The sequence below is a fragment of the Drosophila serrata genome, unplaced genomic scaffold (assembly GCF_035046125.1).
Source record: "Drosophila serrata isolate PLE 108 unplaced genomic scaffold, ASM3504612v1 contig_184, whole genome shotgun sequence".
Lineage (NCBI taxonomy): Eukaryota > Metazoa > Arthropoda > Insecta > Diptera > Drosophilidae > Drosophila > Drosophila serrata.
In genome coordinates, this window is record NW_028257082.1 from 2,347,303 (window position 1) to 2,365,817 (window position 18,515).

Consider the following 18,515-nt stretch of genomic DNA (forward strand, 5'->3'; position numbering starts at 1 on the left):
TTGATTAGCATTTCTTTTTAATAATTTAAAAAATAAACTTAAACTGTATTTTTGCTCAGAATCTAGCTTATACGGGTGTTTAGAACCTGGCAGCCATTTGGCCATTACTATCGATTGTTCTAAGACTTTCGCGATAGTAGTCAAAATATTAATATATATAAAACAAATTAATGAGTAAAAATGAATTATAATTACTTTGGAAAGCGGAAATTTGAATATCCTTGCATTGTCCAATAGATTAGAATAGAAATTAAGCATAACTGATTAACCGATAGCTGGGTATAATGAAAAGGTACAAATAGGAAATGAATAGTCTGGCAGCGCTAGACGGTTTCGCGGTTTTTTTGCCACTCCATTTGTTTTGACTAGTTTTTTTACTTAAAGTTCACAGTAATGGAGGCAATGGAAATAGATGATAATATCCCTCAGTTGTAAGAACCCAAGCTCGTTCCTCCGAATCCTCCACTTGACCAATCGCCACTCACTAGGTACCAGCGTACGCCGGAGGACGTGAAGGCCATTGTGAAGCATGCGAAGCTGGACGAGCGCCAGCTGACACAACTGACTCAGGCTCTGTACTTTCCCTCGGCGGACGTGGAATCCGACAACCTGCGGCTACTGGAGCTGGACGCGCACATGCTGGAGCAAATCCGCGACGGCCAGACGCTGCACTTCAAGGGCGGCCAAAACGAGAAGGTGGTGCTCTGCACCGACGAGCGGACGTACGACGTAAAGGGGGCCGAGATCTCCAACAGCTTATTGTTGGTGCCGGACCTGAAGTTTGCGGCCGCCACCAGTACATCGCCGCTGAAGAGTCCACGCACTGGCAATGCCAATGCTTCCCTGGAACGGAGCCTGAATGACAGCACCGAGGATGAGTTGGAGGTACCACGCACTCTGGAGCAGCGCTCGGTCCTCAAAGTGTTCCACGAGTATTTCGAGTGCCGGGAGATCAAGCCACGCTTCCGCAAGCTGGGAGAACTGCTGCAATTGACACGGTACTCGGGTCCGGAGAACGAGTTTTGTATTGAGCGCAAACTGCTCTTCAGTCTGACCCAGCTGCTGGACACGGTGCAGTGCAGCCGGGCGCAGTTTATGGAGGGCTTACGGCAGTATCGGGCCATGCAACTGGAGGGCCACATGCGCGTTTTGGAGTACGAGTACGAGTATCGAACAATTAGTCTGATGCTGGGACTCATCAGCGAGAACTCCTGGGCCCTGGACGAAGTGGAAAGGGAGGAAACCATCAGTGCCTTGAAGGGCATTGCTCCGGAGGCCGTTGTGTCCGGACTATTTGATATCTACACCATTCCCAGCGAACGATGCCCGGACAAGTTTCAGTACCAGGAGTCACTGGTTGCACGAATCGTGGCACAAAATATTTTGCAACCAGGACTGCGGTTTCGCAACGAGGAATTCATGCGCACATGGCAGGAGGCTCTGCCCGAGGGTATGACTTGCCAGCTTAGCTATCTTCGTGGCCTCGGTATCTGTGATAAGGAGGGCGCCCAGCCTTGTATCCGCTCGCTGGCCGAGGAACAGCTGCCCACCAGTATTAACGATCGCATGAAGGCCTTGTTTAAGACTAAGCAGAAATGGACGTTGGATGAGATGGAGCCGTACATGGAGTAAGTCGATTTACAATCCAATCAAGGGGTTGTTTTGTCTAAGGTTTTCATATTCGCAGATGTTTCACAACGCCAAGCTTGTCCGTATCCACACTGCTGGCCAAGCATGCTCGCTCTCTGACCGAAGGGGGCGTGCGGTACTACGTCTCGAAGCACTGATGTAAGCATTTCATTCAATTTTTTATTATTTTTATCCTTTGTACACATCTATTTAGTAAAATTAGACTTAAGCTTGTCCTAGGCATTCCGTTTGCGTTTGTTCCGATCCTTTTTAGCCTGCTTCTGGTCTTCAATGGCCGCTTTCATAGTTTCCACAGCGCTTTGCGTGTGACTCGTGGTCACTTGGTGAGCTGCCTCGTTGCTAGGATACTTAAAACTGAAGCCCCTGGGGAAGATGGGCTGTGCCAGGAGAGCATTGAGCTGCGCTCTAACTGTCTCCACGCGAAGACGATTGCGACGGCGCTCTATCACAAAGGGATCTTCGTCCTGATCGCTGCCACTGCATAGAAATTATTTAAATGAAGTTTGATAGTATAGAAAATCACCCTTACGATTCATCGTTGTAGCCATCGATTATCATGTCCATTTCCTCGGCGTGCTTCTTCATCCAACCGCGCTCGCTTTGAACTCGCTTCAGTTTTAGTTCCTCCTTGTCCAGATCACGAGCCAAGTTGACACGCTCTCTGACAGCGCCCATAAAGCGCTCCGAGATGGGGAACAGTGGCAGATCCTCAGCTGCAATTGAAATATTTATTATAACCTGACAGATAGCTAAGGCATACATGTAGCCGCTTTACTTACTCCTCTCCAGGGTTTTGTAGAGCTTCACGTAGCTCTTGACTTCGCCCGGCTCCATGAACATGACAGTTATGCCATGCTTATTGGCTCGAGCTGTGCGACCCGACCTGTGCACGTAGTTCTCGCTCGTCCTCGGCACCTGGTAGTGGATCACATGCTCCACGTTGGGTATATCCAGGCCTCGAGCAGCCACGTCAGTGGCTATGAGCAGACCTGTTGGACTGTCGCGAAATCGTTCCAGATTCTTGAGCCGTTGCTTCTGGATCATGTTGGCGTGAAGGGGCAACGGATTGCAGTCCAACAGACCGAAGAGCGTGGCCAGCCGCTTGACGCAGTCAATGGAATTGCAGAAGACAATGGTGCGTCCCGGGTGACGTTGGATGAAGTAGTAGAGATGAAAGTCCTTCTGTTCGAGGGGGCAAAGCAAACGGCTTTCGGTCAAGGTCTGGGCAGTTTCTGAAAGTCGATAGGGAAAACGTTGGTTCCGAGTTAGGTTTCACATTTGATACACTTACGCTGAGTGCTGGTTATATCGACAATCTTGGGCTGCGAGATGCCGAGCTCCTCAATAAGGCTATCGATTTTCTGGTCCACCGTTTGCTTCACAAATTTAGGTCGCTTGCCCGTATTACGCTCTGAAATTAATAAGATGAAGGAACACTTGGATATATTATAGTTAGATCAGTCACTTACTTTGCATGTGTTCGGGCAAGTCGTGGACCAATGTCAACGTTGCCGAGTAGACAAAGTTCTGACGCTGCTGCTTCTTTTGCTCGTCCGCGTTGAGCACCTTGAGAAGGCTCCTCAACTCCTCAAAGTGCCCCTTCTCCACCATCCGATCCGTCTCGTCGATGACGAGGAAGCTTACGTTCTCGATTTTCTTGAGATGCTGGTTGCCCTGGGCATACAGCTCCCATAGACGACCGGGTGTGGCCACAACTATTTCCGGACACTGTCGGAGCACACGTTCCTGTTTTGCCACGGCTAGACCGCCGAAGATGGCTGCCACCCGAATGCCTGTGTACTTGGCAGCGGTAACTAGATGGTTTTTCACCTGCACGGCCAACTCGCGAGTGGGTGTCAGCACCAGGCCGTACAAGGGTTGCTGCTTTCGTTTGGTATTCTCCTCCATATCGCTTTCCTCGTCACTAGCTCCGGAAACATGATCGAGTTCCTCCGGCGGCGGCGTCAATTCATGGTCGTCGTCGGCTATTTCAGCGGCCTGTTGTCCCTTCACTTTTGGTGCTTTGCGTATTCCCGAACTGATATTCCGTTGCTTCAGCTCCATAATCCCGGCCAGCATGGGTATGCCAAAGGCTAGTGTCTTTCCGCTTCCAGTTTCCGCTGCTCCTAGGATATCCTTTTTTCCGTGAATTGCTGCGGGCAGGGTCAAGGCTTGAATTTGAGTGGGCCCCTTGAAGCCTTGTTCTCCCAGGGCGCGTAGAATGGGAGAGGGAACGCCGAGGCCGTTCCAGGCGGAGACATCTTCCCCATTGAGCGTTGAGATGGGAACCAGATCGGGGACCTTGTCTTCGTCGCTAGATTCTGCAGGATCGGCCTCCTCGTCATCAGACGGCGGTGGCCTGAGCAACGCAAAACGATCTGCCGCATACTCATCGTTAGAATCATCGCTGTCTTCCGCATCATTTTCCTTTTCCTCTCCCTTTCCCTTTGTTTTCTTCTGTTTACGCATCTCCTTGCGCTTCTCCCGTTTTTCGCGCAGCTTCTGCATTTTCTGTGCGTGGCGCTCAGCCAGACGTGCCTTTTTACTAGACTTTGCGGTAACCGCCAATTCATCTTCGCTTTCTGATTCGCTGGAGCTCTCGGTGGAATCATCCGCCTCCTCGCCCTTGGACACCTTCCTCTTTTTCTTCTTCAGCTTGCTGTCTCTGGCTGGATTCTTGGAGCGCACCCTCTTCTGCGAAGACTTAACCAGCGCAGCATCGTAGTCCTTGAGGACCTCCAGGCCAATCAGTCCTTCGTAGCCCCCAAAATCATCAGAAATCACGTGGCCCTTGATCTTTACCTTTTGCCAGTTTTCCTCCTTGGGAACTGCAGGCTCTTTAACCACGTTTTTACCTGCTCTTGGGAGCTTTGTGGATTTCTGCTTGTTTTGAACCATACTAAACGATTTAATTAATAATAAAAACGTTAAATAAAAGCACGCCGACGACCGCGTGTTTTGTTTTTGTCTTGAAAAAATATCGATTACCCGATAACATAAACAGAAGGTCTTATCAGCTGTTACATGTTAACAGTGTTGCACAATGCTAAATTTCGATTCGAATCCTTGGCGGTCAAGTTTTATATTTTACGAAATTGCAGTTCTCCCTCCGTTGTTTATTTTCTTTTTATTTATGATGTGGTTTATCTATACAAATCCAAGGTTAATTCGTTTAACATTCTGCTCGCTCTATTTTTAAAAACAATTAACTTATATTTGGCTTATTGCTCGCCAGTCACTCCCAGCTTCTTCTTAAGCGACTCGGGCATTTCTGGTGGTGGTGGGCGTGGCATGCGCAGGAACACCTTTACGGCATCGTAGATGAACCATTGGGCAGCGGTCAGGGTGCCGATCATCACGATCCTAGGCACCAATCCTCCCCAGAGACCTGTAAATAGGGATTTAAAGCCGTCAGAGGCAGAGGCCAGGGAAAACCTTGAACATTCACTCACCGGCCCAGCCCAGCTGCTTGGCCACGTCCAAGGCGCTGGCGCCCTTGGCTTGGTTGAGCTTGGATACCACTGTGTCAGCGGGATGTGAGACAATGGCGCAGAAGACACCGGCAATGTAACCGGCGGCGAAGGTCACCACCAGCTGCTCGCCCTTGGTGCAATCGGCACGGGGCTTGGGCACCACATACTTGTACAGCAGCTCCAGGGTGCGCTCAAAGCAGGCGAACTTCATCATGGTGTATGGGATCTGGCGCATCCACAGTGGCACCAGGCCCTTGTAGAAGGCGGCCACACCCTCCTGGGCAGTCATCTTGGGCAGAGCCTCGCGCAGTGTCTTGGCAAATCCGGGAGTGGTCTGAATCTTTACCTTGGCCGCTTCCATGGGCGCCAGGGCAATGTCGGCAAAGAACTCGGCGGAGGCCGAGGCGGCCAGGTAGAGTCCGGTTCTGTACAGGAAGGCGTTCTCCTCACCGATGGCATCGCCGTAAATCACCTTGAAGACCTCATACAGGCCAAACTTGCACAGACCCTGCATGGAGTAGCCGATGAAAGTGGGGGCCCAACCCTTGGCCAGACCGCGGACGCCCTCCTCCGCCAAGCTGACACGGAAGCCGTTGAACACGCTCTTGTACTTGGCCGGGTCCACCTGCAGGCGGCACTTGACCAAATCCAGGGGCACCACCATTGTGTGTGTGGAGCCGCAAGAGATGATGCCGCCCAGGCCGCACAGCAGGAAGTAGTGGTTCGAGCCGAACTCGCAGGAATCTGAAGGGTTAGAGCCGAGGTCGATTTCAAATTTTTAAAATATTGTCTTCCTTCCCGGAAGCCTTTCCACTTACCACCCTGGGCAGCAGCAGCGGCGGCGATGTTGTGGTTGGGACTCAGCTGGCGGGGAGAGACATCGTTCAGAACTGGTGTCGCCACAGCCGAGGGGGCGGGCACGGAGGCAGGCGTGGCAGCCTGGCAGTTAACGCTGGTGAAGGGCGACCTGAACGTTGAGTTCTGCGCGGCATCGAACAGGGACTTGAACATGGTGCTTAGAGAAGTAGCTAAAAATATTAACAAAATATAAAGGTTTAAGGTTAAGGTCATGATGTAATAAAATAACATATATACACATAAAAATAGCATATTAAATAAAATTGTAAAGAACGCGTTAACTTCCTACCATTATATATTTAATTTAATTTTCGTAGCTTTGTTTTACGATAAAGGAAGTTTTAAGGACATAATTTAATTTATAACTTTTAAATTATTAGGGTTTCCAATGAACAGTTTAAAGCTGTTTCTGTACTCATAATATAGTTAATAATAGGTATAATTTTTATTATTATAATAATTCTCCTTGGGGAAAAGTATTTAATACAATTCTGTACATTGATCTGCAAACTAGATGTATACTTTCTTTAGCCTACAATCACTTTCCAACTCACAAATTAATTTGAATTCTTATTTCGAAAACGTATAGATGCAATTATTTTTTACATAACTATTGTTTTTTTTCTCGTCTGCTAAACACTTTTTATACATTGCGTAATAGCTGGGGTTCTCCGAACGCCAAAGTCTTGTACGTATTTCGAAAACTTTTGCAAAAAACAGTGCGATTTTCGGCACACAAACAAACACTCACTTCAAAGTGCGAGGGGAAGCGACGGAAATGGAGTGCAGATAGGCCTGAAAATAGAGCTGAAGTGGAGAGAGTCGTCGCTGCTGGGCTAAAGTGTTGGGGACCCAAAACAACGTTCGTCGCGCGCCAGACCAGAAAACCGAATGCAGTGCCTGCAATGGAAAGATCAGTGAGAGCTAGCACAGCTTCTGTCCAGGGTTGTCGAGTGGGGTCAGAGCGAATCGGTGGCTAGCGGTTACACATCAAGTGCGTAACGGTTACGTATTGGATAGGAATCGGGTGAGAGGGACAAACATTGGTGTTGGTTTAAGAACACATTATCCAGCTTATTTCATTTGATTTCAAAATATTTAAACTAAAGATACACCTGACAACCCCAGGCCATAGATTGTTATTTTTAAATTGGAACTTTTTGGCCACTACCAGCCGAAAAAATCGCCCATTGAGCAGCGTCTGTCTTGCCTATAAACTGTCTATGTGTGTAAATATAAATAAATTCATTAACGATCTCCCAGCTGATCGGTGGAGGACAAGAAGTTGGCAGCTCAATCGATTCGTTAGATCTCGCTCTGGATCAAGGTTAAAGCCTTGCGAATTGTCTTGAGGTACAAGAAGTATACATTAAGGCCAAGAGAAGCGGCATCTCCGACCTCATAAAGTATCTATATTCTTCATCAGCATTTTTTTAAACTTAGTTATTTATCTTTTCATATGAAGCCTAGAAACCATAACAATTAAGCTAACGACAATTTAAAGAATTAGATTCTTAATGCCTAATATATATATTTTTTTGCAAAATTTAAACATTTTATTTGAAACGTACAATGCTATTATGTTTATGTTATAGAAGTGTAGTACTAAAATCGGTAGTTAGTAACTTGATAGAGCTTAGGAGCTACATTTTACAAAAAACGGTATACGACATGGTATCTTACATTCTCAGACAAGTAAGTACATTGCTTGGTTGGTTGGTGCTTATCAAATAAATGCTAAAAATATTGGAAGTATATATAGTGGCTGCACATACATAATAGTAGTAATACTTTTGCAATAAATTACAGTAAAATACAATACAATACATCGATCAAAAATGGCAGAAACAATGTCATCACTTAATAGTTGGTGTTTGACTCGTACTCATATACGGTCTAATAGTAGTAATAATAGTTAATAGATAATAGATACATTGGGGCCGGAACTGGAGTCCATCGAGCGAGCATGCGTGGAATGCGAACTGGTCTCTCTGGTGGCAGTTGAACTGCCAGGTTGGTAACTTACACAGCTAAATTGGCAAACAAGCGGACATCTTACGCTCTAAAACTTAACAACGACTACGACTCGGCCGTCTCCATGTGCCGATGCACGGTCACGGGCGCCAATATGTAATGGGGCCTGGACTCGTCCGCCTCGAGGGGCAACGTGGTCTGACCGTAGACACAACTTCGGTCGCGGTCGCGGGAGGGCGAGGGCGTCGCCTGTACCTGCTGCTTGTACCGCTCCGTCTTCGAGGTCGGCTGATTGCTCAAGTACGGATGGGTGTTGGGCTGCGTGGAGGACTGTTGTCGGTTCGTTGGACTCGATATGGAGGTGGATATGGACATGGTGTCCGACTTGCTGTGCCGCTTGTCGTGCAGCAGCAGGGGCTCCGCAAGCGTGAAGCACTGCTGGTCAGAACTGTCTTCATGCGGCGTCATGGTGCTGTAGCCATGATCCGACTCTCCATTGGGAGGCCGGCGATAGCTGCTTCCGCTGGACACGTGATATGGAGATATATCCGCTGCATTCATCAGCTGTCGCTGAGCTGCCGCATGGTCATAGCCCCCGCCCAGGGGAGGCTCATCGTGCGCCTTGCAATCGTCAAAGTTGAATCTGGAGAGCGGCAGACCGTAGTTCTCCTCCTGAACGGAATCCACGTAAAACTGCTCCTGAGTCTGGGCATCGAGGTTGTGTCTGTAACAATAGATGGCGAACCCGATAACCATGGCAAGGACTATGATGGCTCCACCAAGTGGTCCGAAGGCAGAGTAGGCGTGCTGCTCCCGCTGAGGATTGTGGGCAGCCAGCAGCTCCAACTCGTCTAACTCGCCATACGGAGTAAGGGAGGCAAGAACACCATTGAAACAGCTGGCCTGCGAGGCACAGAAGGCTGTAGAGAAGCTATTGCCCTCTACATCCTGCTGGCACCACTCGCAGCCCATCACTCCAAGGCATTCCCTTTGCGTGGAATACGCATCGCAGGTGCCCGCCGATCCTGGACAACTGGGCAGGGCACTGAGCAGCTGCGTGGTCGGTGGCAGCGCTATAAAGTGCTCACTCGGTGGCGGACAGTAGGGGAATTGGTGAGTGTAGTTGGCATAGTAGGCGAGGGCGGAGGGAGAGCTGCTGTCGCCCACCATGGGACACTCGCAGGGGCACTCGCAGTCCGTTTGATCCATGCGCTTGCAGTTTAGACACTCCCGATCGATGGTGCTGCACGGACAAAAGGCACCTCCATCGCAGCTAGAGTTAAGCACGGCGGCGAAGAGGTTGCTGCCCCGAATCAGGGCAATTGCGTACTTGGTCCGCTCGCCATGCACCACGTTGCCTAGAATGGTGGCCAGCGAGGTGTTGAAAGCATAGAAGCGTTGCAGTGTGCGATTCTGGTAGCTGGCGCAGCCCAGCTTCCTCACCAGCTGGCCGTGATTGAGCACGTCGTTGGCCAGGTAGGACTCCTTGTGTGTTAGGTGCTCGTGCGGACGGCGTTGATTTCTCGTCGCCGTAGTCGGTTGCAGCATGCTGGGATGGGCCAACAGATAGCCCTCGTGCTCGAATATCAGACACTTCATGTGGGGCAGCTGGCAGAGCGGAGTACCCTCAAGGATCAGTCGGTAATAAAAGGCATAAGGGACGTCCAAGGCCACCACTCCAATGGGCCTGTCCTGCTGAACAGAGTGCAGCGCATGTGCCTTGCCTTCGAAGATGGTGTGCGCGATGGTGATAATGTATCCTGCTCCACCTGCATCCAGGTATGGAGCTGTGCTCACAATCTTGCCCGGCTGAGCCAGCGCCTGACGGAACCAAGGACGCCGGGTGGGATCGTAGCTGCTGCTGAGCAAGCAGCCCGGGTACAATTGCAGCACTCCGCTCACGCTGGCCATGTACCGGCGAATGATGTGGCTGCGCAGTGATCCTCTGGCATCCTGGTGCCGGCGGCGCAGCTGCTGCATTGCCTGATAGAGCACACTCACCTCGTGGCGGATGCTGGGACGCAGCCCGGGATTGGCCAGCAGACCACTCGAATCGCGAAGATAGGCCATTATGGACTCAACATGGCGAAGCTGTGTGCGCGGTCGATTGTTGTGCAGGAATCCAAACGGAGACTCGAAGGCAGCGGCACTAAGGAAAAGAGTGGGAGCGTCTGCAATGGAGAACGATGATTACGACTTGCTTTCGACAAACACTGAAGGAAGCACTTACCCAAGGTTGCCATTTGTCTAAAGTAGCGACAGATCTTTGGCTGCCCGCTGCCGGCCTGGTTGAGGTCCAGGCGGTGGTACAACAGATCCATGCTCTCTCCATAATATCCAGGCTCATAGTTGGACACGGTGTCCTTTAGGTTATATCGTTGCGAGCCCGTGTTAGAGGCATTCCTCAGCGAGTCGCCCCCGTTGCTCACCAGGCACAGCACGTAGAAGCCCAGCACTGACTGCCAGTGGTAGGTGCGCTGTAGGCGCTGCTTTCCAACATATACATCGGCGGTGGCATTGCCGCTCTCCTCGTGTAGGAGGCGCTCCCGTATCAGACTGGAGAAGTCGGTGGCGTTCTCCAGGTAAGCTATATTCACTGGATACGAGGTCTCGCGCTGGATCAGTGGCCGCGGAAACGCCGGATGGGCAAGAGTGTTTCCCGTGGACCGATCAAGTAGAAAGGCATAGCCACTGCCTCCCTGCTTGGCACTAGAGGCAGCAGCACTGGGATAGTTAAGCAGATCCTCTAGCAGATCCGCCAGGTACAAGTTTACGCCCACAACGCCGTACGGAGGAACGGCATGCGTTATAGAGACAAGGACATCTGTAAGAATACTATTTTTGAGCAAGGAAAGGCTACTTATTTGGTTGTCAAAACTTACCTCCACTGTCTGCGTCCACAACCGGGGGATGAACCTCCAATGTATCCGTTAGATAGTGCTCTTGAAAGAGCTGACCAAATATCCGCGAGCTTGTTTGGGGCAGCGACGTCTCCGCGTGCAGTTTGCTTAACACGAAAAAGCGCCCAGCCAACTGCGTTGCCTGCTGTCCTGCCCTGGGCCACCAACTGGTCACATCAATCTCGTACTTGGTGTAGTTCTGCGTGGCCACATCGCTCAGAAACTGCTTCTCGTACATAATCCGCTTCTCGTCAAGTACCACGGCACAGGTGTTAATGATCACCGGAGCCTTGAGCCGTCGCTGACCCTCAGCCACCACTCGCAGCACGGCCATGGCATCGGATAAGTTGGTCAATAGACCGCGTGTAACGTAGACAAACTCCACTGGTTGGTCGGCTGTGTTTATCATTCCCGATTGCTGCAGTCGATGCAGCAAATCGAAGGCGTACTCAAAACCCAATGAGTGATTTGTAAGGGCCTGAGCCCGGCTCAAGTTATTTATGTAGCTGATGATCTCCTCCTTGTGGCCACGCGTGGCACTGTAGATACCGTGGCCAGCCTCAGCGGGAAATGCTTCCAAGGACATGAAGCTCGCCTCGCTGGAAACGGTCACCAGGGAGACCTTATCCGTATCCTCCAGCAGCTGAAGCATCTCGTGAACTGCGAACAAGATTTATTGATAGAACTAATTATAATAATTGTAATAAAGTTATGTACACTTACCAAAGCTCTTTGTTAGGTCAAACAATTCAGAATTTAGTGCCGATCCCACGTCGATGAGGAGCAGAACGTACTTTTGCTTAATGGCTGAAACGTAGAGCTGCCGAAAATGGAGGCTGGCAGAGGCCCCGTCCGAATTGGACAGGAAGTAGATATGCTTGAAGTGGTTGCCGCTGCTGGGCTTGCTATTCGATTTATCCGCCTCGCTTCGACTGAGCCTGCGCTTAAGTTGGAGCAGTTGATCCGATATGTAGCCGTTGACCGCCAGGGAACGGGCATTGTTCTCGTTTAGGAACGTGGCGCGCCCATCGTCCGACTTGAGATAGTTGAGGATTTGGATCTGCTGCTTGTTGTAATGAATTGACTGGGCCGAGGACGAGGACCCTGAGATAGCATCCACCTCGGTGTCATAGTCGTCAGGCTGACAGCTCTCGATTTGGCTGTTCAAATAAAGCTGCATATGATCCGTGGATGGTGAGGCAGTGTTTCTGGCATGTAGGTCCTCCATCTCCATCTCCAGATCCAGATCGCTCTCCTCCTCATCCTCATCGTCGTAGCTGTATTGCCAGACCTTGGTCAGGTTGTAACGCAGGAGTTCGCGTAGTTCCAGCACAACATGTGTGGCCTTTTGCAGCTTCTTGCCAAGGCGACTGCTGAACAGCTGTAAATCCCGCTGCAATTGGGAATTGGCCAGTCCGCTCTCGTTGTTGTTTACGGTCTGGCGAACTTGCGCCCCACCTCCTCCATTGGCGCTGGTCATATGCATAGAGTCAAAGATTTCCTAAAGTGCACAAGGGTGTTATAACTGATTTTATTTGGAAACAGGAAAGGAATCTTACCTGGATCTTGGCCACACGCATTTCCACATTGCGTATGTTCCGAAGCTTGCCCTCCATGCTGTGTCGCAACTGCATAGCATTCTGCTGATTGTAGTTCACGAAGAATATGCTGGCTGGCGACTGCTGCAGCGGCATGAAGCCGGCGACCACGTCTCCCCCGGCATCCGTAGGCACTTTGTTGCTAGTTGTGTTGGCTATGGCTAGAGGAACTTGTTGACTGCTAGTCGTGGACGCCAACGCGCCCAGGGCGAGCAGCGTAATATGGAAGCTGCAGCTGGGCCACATGATTTCGGGTATCCTGGAAGCTGCGCGGCCACTGGTACATGCTCATCGGCTTACCGCATACCTGGACGGGGCAACACAACAATGTTAGAAAGTTATCCACGGTGCTGGGTGTTTTCTATGTATTACCAGGATCACCCCGACCTCCACGCCGTTTTGTTTATGAAATTTCTTAACAGATATTTCGTAGCTGCGCTAACGTAAAGCTGGACATAGACGTGGACATGGGTTACTTGCACAGGGACAACACACATTTAACATAGAAACAACATAATTATCCTTTTTTTAACTAAATAAATAAATAGTTTTGTCAAACTGCAGTTCTTTCTAAAAAAAATTCCATCTAGATGGTGTGACCGTGGCTGGGTCAGAGCAAGAATCCATAACAAAGAAGAAACAAAAATACCATATGCGGTATTTTAAAAAAATTCAAATTGCAGTGTACAGTGCGGTCACCCTAAAATAACGTAGAAATGGACCGTTTTTGTTTTATTTTTATTTTATGTCATATATAACTTAAATATCAGAAGATTTTATTAAAATAAATATGAAATAATAGTCAAACCAAATAAATCTAATAAAAGTCTTTCTATTGAAACACAAACTATGTTTGAAACATGAAAATAATAGGGTATATGAAGTTAATATATCTGATAATCTAGTGATATTTATATACATGGCAGAATGTGGCCTCTCATGTATATTTATTTATCAAAAGACAATTTAATTATATTTGCCTTTTCCTCTGACAAGTTCATCCGGTTCTAATCAAATGATGGTGTATCAATCTGGTGCTACTTAGGACTTAATTAATATTATTATAATAACATAAGTTGCCCTAATACTTTCGTTTTTCAAAATTGTAGTAAATAAAATGTTTGCAGAGGCAACCAACTTATTTAAGCGAATGCAATTTTGAGCCTTTGCCAATTATTCGCTCATCCGCTGTCAAGGCTGTGACTCGTTTCTTCTTTTTGTCGGTTGGATACGTGACTATGTAGGCTGAGATGGAACAGATGCAGTCCAATTGGTGTCAAACCGACAAGGTGCGTGTCCGGCATAATAAAGACATCAGTGGTTTGATATAAATCAATATAAAAATGCCCAACTTAAAGACGTTCAGCTGCAGTTTCAATTGCAACGTTCATCAAAATGCAAGCAAAGGTACAGAGTGATTTGATCATCAGTAAGGTGGTATTTTAAATAGTCATCCTTAAAGATTCTTCCATTGGTTGCTCTCCTGGTCTTTGTCCGAGGTGATCCAGAGGCCCCAATTGTCCGAATTGCTCCGTATGCTCCATATGCTCCAGCTGGCTGGCAACCGCAGATTCCGTTTAATCTACCCAATGAGTACCTACCGGCTAGGAATACGAATCCGGATGTGCAGATCACCAAGGCGCGAGTGGAACAGGTCTATCCATCCCAGAAATTGGATAAACCCGAAGCTGGAATTCTACAGCCTATTTCCCGTCCGTCAAACCAATATGGTCCACCAGATCCTGGTTTCAAAATAGTCTATCCCGACGAGGAGGAGCCAGTAATTCCCAAGGACTCATCTCAACCCAATCAGTCCAGCATCAAGGAAGGACGCTACTTCATAATATCTCAGGATAATAAACTTCAGAGAGTTACTTTCAGCTCTGAGCAGAATGGAAGCGATGAGGATTTCACAGCTCGGCTGAGTTACTCCACTGTGGGACAGCTCAAGGATCCTGTGTACCGATACAATAGCCAGGGACAATTGGAAAGGGTGTTGAAGAAGTGATCATAATAATCTTTTTTTCATTCCGATCGAAATTATAATGAATCCAAGCTTATATTTTCAGAGAAGATTTGAAGGATAGTTTACTTAAACTTAATGAAATTTATCTTTTCTATACAGTCAAAACACATTTTGGACTTTCTTTTTTTTGTCTTTGTTTTATACAAAAATGCTTCTTTATTCATTTAATAATTATTAAATATACACAAAAATCTCATAAGTTCGTTTCGCTTTCGAATTTTTCATTTTCATTTTAAAAACTAAGTACAATCCTTATGCATGTATGTATGAATGCGTAATGGTCACATGTGTGTGTGTAATGTGTGTGAGTGGGTGTGTTTTTGTGTGTGTGTGCGTGGACTAACACAAAATGAAGAGGCGCTTAAACAAAACAAAACGGCAAGTAGTTCCGGGCATAAACAGCTAGGGGAAACAAACGGTAATGAAACGAAAACGGAAGGAACGCGCCTGTCTATGGCAAAATGGCGGCCGTCCCACTAGGGCGAGAGATTAAGTGAGGCAGAGTAAAGGCAGATAAAGACGGATAGAGACTGACTGCGACCGCTGGCCCCCTGGCTGTGTGAACGCCTAATACTCGGCCAGCGATCCCGTGAAGTAGACGAGTATAGCTGCGGGTCGACCTAAATCGGGATACCACTCTGCCCCTCTTTAGTAGCCGTTGAACTTGCCCTGCTGCGCGTTGCTGTCGTAGCCGCCGCCATTGCGTCCGTTGCCATTTCCGTTTCCGTTGCCATTGCCCACCTGCTCGTAGCGGATGGTGGGGCGGTATCCGTTCTGGTCGGCCTCGTACTCCACGATCTGCTTGCGGCCATCGGGCAAGAGCACGTAGTAGCGGCCCACGGCGAGATCACCATCGCGAGACTCCATGTGTCCGAAGTCGTTGCCCGACTCGTAGTCCTGCACGTCGTACTTGAACTCATACTTGGCCGGGCCGTACTGCTCCTCATCGCGCTGTCCATAGCCGTTGCCGTTGCCGTTGCCGCCGCCATATCCGCCGTTGCCGTTTCCGTTGCCGCCCTTGAAGATGGCACCCGTCAGTGCTGGAGCACCGTATTGACCCTGGGGTGGAGCGATGGGGGCTCCGTAGCTATTGCTGGGCGCTCCTCCGTTGCCGCCAGTCCGCTGGGGCGGCAGATAATTGTTCGATGGCGTCTGGTAGCCCTGCGTAGGGGGCAGATAGTTGTTGGACGGCGCTTGGGGCGATTGGTTGGGCGGCAGATACTGGTTCTGGGGCACTGGGGGTTCCGCATGGGTCCAGGCAGCCAGGCACACGAGCAACGCGATCGACGTAAAGCACTAAGGGAAAATGTCAAGTTATTTTTATAAAATTAAAAATTTAATTAATGAGAACACTAGAACTAAGAAGCCTTTGAGAAAACCGCCTGACTTTGACAGCAGCCTTTCAAAATTATATGTAATTTAAGCAGTAGGTGTCCTCTATCTACAATATAGTCATTGGAATTGAGAGCTTTGTATAAGACGGCCATGTCCGACTCGGATGAGACCGCCTGGATCCCATGGTTCTGCCGGCAGCGTGGCAACGAGTTCTTCTGCGAGGTGGACGAGGACTATATTCAGGACAAGTTCAACTTGAACTTCCTCGACTCGAATGTAACCAACTATCGCTGTGCCCTGGAAGTGATCCTTGATCTTAGCTCGGGTTCGGCCTCGGACCTGCCGCCAGAGTCGGAGCTGGAGGCGAGCGCTGAGAAGCTGTACGGGCTCATCCATGCCCGTTTCATTCTCACCAATCGTGGCATCGATCTGATGCTAGACAAGTACTACAAGGGTGCCTTTGGCACATGTCCTAGATCCTTTTGCCAGCACCAGGCAGTGCTGCCCATTGGTCTGTCCGATAATCCTGGCGAGGAGATGGTCCGCGTCTACTGTCCCAGGTGCAACGATGTCTACTACCCGAAGGCAGCACGTCATTCCAATCTTGATGGAGCCTTCTTTGGCACCGGCTTCCCGCACATGGCCTTTATGGTGCATCCCGAGGCGAGACCCAAGCGGGCCAAGCAGAAGTTTATTCCCAGGTAAGCAGATAATAGAAATTTAATACATTGCCATACTAAAGCATTCTCTATTTCCGCCAGATTGTATGGCTTCAAGATTCACCAAACTGCCTACAAACACTGCGATACTTCCAAGGATCTGGCAGGGACCCCAGAAATCAAATCCGATCACTAATGTTTTGAGCGAAATTTCCCATGTGAAACCCATGTTTTGTACCCCTTTGTAGCCATAGGCTTGCTGCCAGCTCATTAAACTCTCATAATCATAACTTGACAATCTTTTGTTTTGGCCAGCTACAGCATTGTCTTTTTTCTTGGCAGCATTTAGCCGCCGCAGAGGCATATGCAAATCTGCGGTAATTGGGTCTCAGGCGAAGCTCGGATCGGATTATGGCCAAGTTAAAGCAAGTGAAGGGCTGATCTCGCTCTTGTGCAATGCGTCTGAATGTTAAGTATACGCCGTGTGGCGCGGGCAACCTGTGGGAGAACATCGGCGGCGAAGGCTTGCACAACACGTTTCCGAATGTTTTCTTGTTTTTTGTCGAAAGAGCTTCTGCCCAATGACTTTCATGCTTCATTGGCGTTAAAATGCTACGCTTTGAACAGCTTCTTGCGTCTAGCGTCTGCCTTTGTCTGCCTTTTATCGCCGCCTGGTCATCGCCAGACTGCCGCCGTACTTGGGCATGTCCAGTTGTTCTTCTTCCGCCACTTAAAAGTTTGTTTAATTTATGCATTGCAAAATGACCCGCCGCTACTGTTCGTTACCCACACCCTAGAAAAGGTAATGGGATCGCTGGCTGCAATTGTTTCCCAGGCGGACGCGGCACAGAGATATGTATCATCGGAGGTGTCGTGTTCTAATTCCAAAAGCCAGCGAATACACAGTAGCCCCCTTCGGCTAAATGGATGGCTATCTTAGCAGCGATGATGGCAGCTTATGAAATTTATTATGCGGATCCCCCTGGCTTGATTAATCGCCCTGCTGAACTTGACTTTTAATATGGCTCACAGATTCGTATTTCTTCTTTTCCCTTTCCGAGACCATCAAGGCTTCATTAGCTTGATAAGTTGTTTAATTGATTGATTGATCAATTGCCAAAAATCGATTTTAAACGAGGGCTACATGCTTGTTTTTTTGGCGCTTTGTTGAACGAGTTTAAAAGATAAGTTAATCGTTATTTTAACTGAAGGGAGGAGTGCTAGTAATTAAGGACAACAAAATGATTAATCTTAATTTCTGGTTCTTAGATTCACTGGCATTCATAACTTATTATCCTGGCAGTCTACATAACATCTTTCGATGCTTTTCTCTTATAATCCTGCATGAGTTTAAACGTATCTATATATCCTTATTTAGATTTCTGCTAATATGTCCTGTTGTCAGGACTCAGTTTCACACAGCACACCACTTGTTACACTTGACTTGACTTGACAGTTCTTTGGTGTGGAATCTATATACCTTCATTTTGTGTTGTCACTTGTTTGGGGTTTTGGCACACACGAAAACGGTTTTTGTTAACTTGCTCTGTTGGCTGGGTTCTTCTTGCGAAGATGGTTGACTTGATTGTGATACTGAAACAATTTCGTAGGCCAGTATTTATATTTGAAACGAACGCTGCCGCGTCGACGTCGACTTCGAAAAATTGCGCGCCAAAAAGTGTTTTTTTTTCCCCCATTTCAATTCCCAGTTCGTTATTTCAATTTTTCGGTTAGAAAAAAAAGAGCTCCGAACGAGCACTCAGAAAACATTACAAAATAATGCAAAGCACGGAGAGTTGGAGGAAGAGCTGGCAGATCGCTCTCAGCGCTCGCGAGAAAAGAGGTTTGTTATAGTAAACTAGTTACTTTGAAATTAAAGCGCCAAACATTTTGACGACTGCTGCTGCATGGCTGCTGGCTTCGTTTCACTGTTCGGCAAATGAGCGGAGATGAGCGCTCCGGCGACATCCCAGACGCGGGAGTAATGCGCTCCTGCGGCTGCAGGCCATAAACATTTGTTGCTCTTCGTGTAATAGCAGAAA

At 48.5% G+C, this 18,515-nt stretch overlaps 7 protein-coding genes across 8 annotated transcripts; 3 read left to right on the forward strand and 4 right to left on the reverse strand.

Moving 5' to 3' along the window:
• Positions 1-174: 174 nt before the first annotated feature.
• On the forward strand, positions 175-5,039 carry LOC110182868 (sister chromatid cohesion protein DCC1). Of its 2 annotated transcripts, XM_086828006.1 has the most exons (4): positions 175-292; positions 385-431; positions 489-1,628; positions 1,688-1,872. In XM_086828006.1, the coding sequence occupies exons 2-4, from the start codon at positions 394-396 to the stop codon at positions 1,785-1,787; spliced, it is 1,278 nt and encodes a 425-aa protein (XP_086684132.1). In that variant the 5' UTR covers positions 175-292; positions 385-393; the 3' UTR covers positions 1,788-1,872. The 2 variants fall into 2 exon arrangements, with proteins under 2 accessions (XP_086684132.1, XP_020806670.2); XM_020951011.2 differs by lacking the exon at positions 175-292 and having other exon boundaries at positions 297-431; positions 1,688-5,039.
• LOC110182867 (ATP-dependent RNA helicase DDX24) lies at positions 1,790-4,634 on the reverse strand. Its single transcript, XM_020951010.2, has 5 exons — positions 3,120-4,634; positions 2,942-3,061; positions 2,430-2,882; positions 2,180-2,363; positions 1,790-2,127 (listed from the first exon to the last, which is right to left on the reverse strand). The coding sequence occupies exons 1-5, from the start codon at positions 4,546-4,548 to the stop codon at positions 1,866-1,868; spliced, it is 2,448 nt and encodes an 815-aa protein (XP_020806669.2). The 5' UTR covers positions 4,549-4,634; the 3' UTR covers positions 1,790-1,865.
• Mpcp1 (Mitochondrial phosphate carrier protein 1) lies at positions 4,759-7,201 on the reverse strand. The gene is made up of 5 exons (XM_020951012.2): positions 7,153-7,201; positions 6,733-6,881; positions 5,942-6,151; positions 5,103-5,867; positions 4,759-5,038 (listed from the first exon to the last, which is right to left on the reverse strand). The coding sequence occupies exons 3-5, from the start codon at positions 6,132-6,134 to the stop codon at positions 4,872-4,874; spliced, it is 1,125 nt and encodes a 374-aa protein (XP_020806671.1). The 5' UTR covers positions 6,135-6,151; positions 6,733-6,881; positions 7,153-7,201; the 3' UTR covers positions 4,759-4,871.
• Positions 7,202-7,514: 313 nt separating this feature from the next.
• Positions 7,515-13,097, reverse strand: LOC110182917 (VWFA and cache domain-containing protein CG16868). Its single transcript, XM_020951079.2, has 6 exons — positions 12,826-13,097; positions 12,415-12,760; positions 11,579-12,356; positions 10,838-11,515; positions 10,186-10,779; positions 7,515-10,126 (listed from the first exon to the last, which is right to left on the reverse strand). Exons 2-6 carry the CDS (start codon positions 12,697-12,699, stop codon positions 8,061-8,063), a joined length of 4,401 nt encoding a protein of 1,466 aa, XP_020806738.2. The 5' UTR covers positions 12,700-12,760; positions 12,826-13,097; the 3' UTR covers positions 7,515-8,060.
• A 446-nt stretch (positions 13,098-13,543) lies between these two features.
• On the forward strand, positions 13,544-15,172 carry LOC110182872 (uncharacterized). Its single transcript, XM_086828008.1, has 3 exons — positions 13,544-13,742; positions 13,812-13,860; positions 13,916-15,172. The coding sequence occupies exons 2-3, from the start codon at positions 13,849-13,851 to the stop codon at positions 14,459-14,461; spliced, it is 558 nt and encodes a 185-aa protein (XP_086684134.1). The 5' UTR covers positions 13,544-13,742; positions 13,812-13,848; the 3' UTR covers positions 14,462-15,172.
• Positions 14,597-18,073, reverse strand: Cpr56F (Cuticular protein 56F). Its single transcript, XM_086828007.1, has 2 exons — positions 17,954-18,073; positions 14,597-15,775 (listed from the first exon to the last, which is right to left on the reverse strand). The coding sequence occupies exons 1-2, from the start codon at positions 17,957-17,959 to the stop codon at positions 15,128-15,130; spliced, it is 654 nt and encodes a 217-aa protein (XP_086684133.1). The 5' UTR covers positions 17,960-18,073; the 3' UTR covers positions 14,597-15,127.
• Positions 15,815-16,763, forward strand: CkIIbeta2 (Casein kinase II beta2 subunit). Its single transcript, XM_020951060.2, has 2 exons — positions 15,815-16,515; positions 16,576-16,763. Exons 1-2 carry the CDS (start codon positions 15,965-15,967, stop codon positions 16,667-16,669), a joined length of 645 nt encoding a protein of 214 aa, XP_020806719.1. The 5' UTR covers positions 15,815-15,964; the 3' UTR covers positions 16,670-16,763.
• Positions 18,074-18,515: the final 442 nt, after the last annotated feature.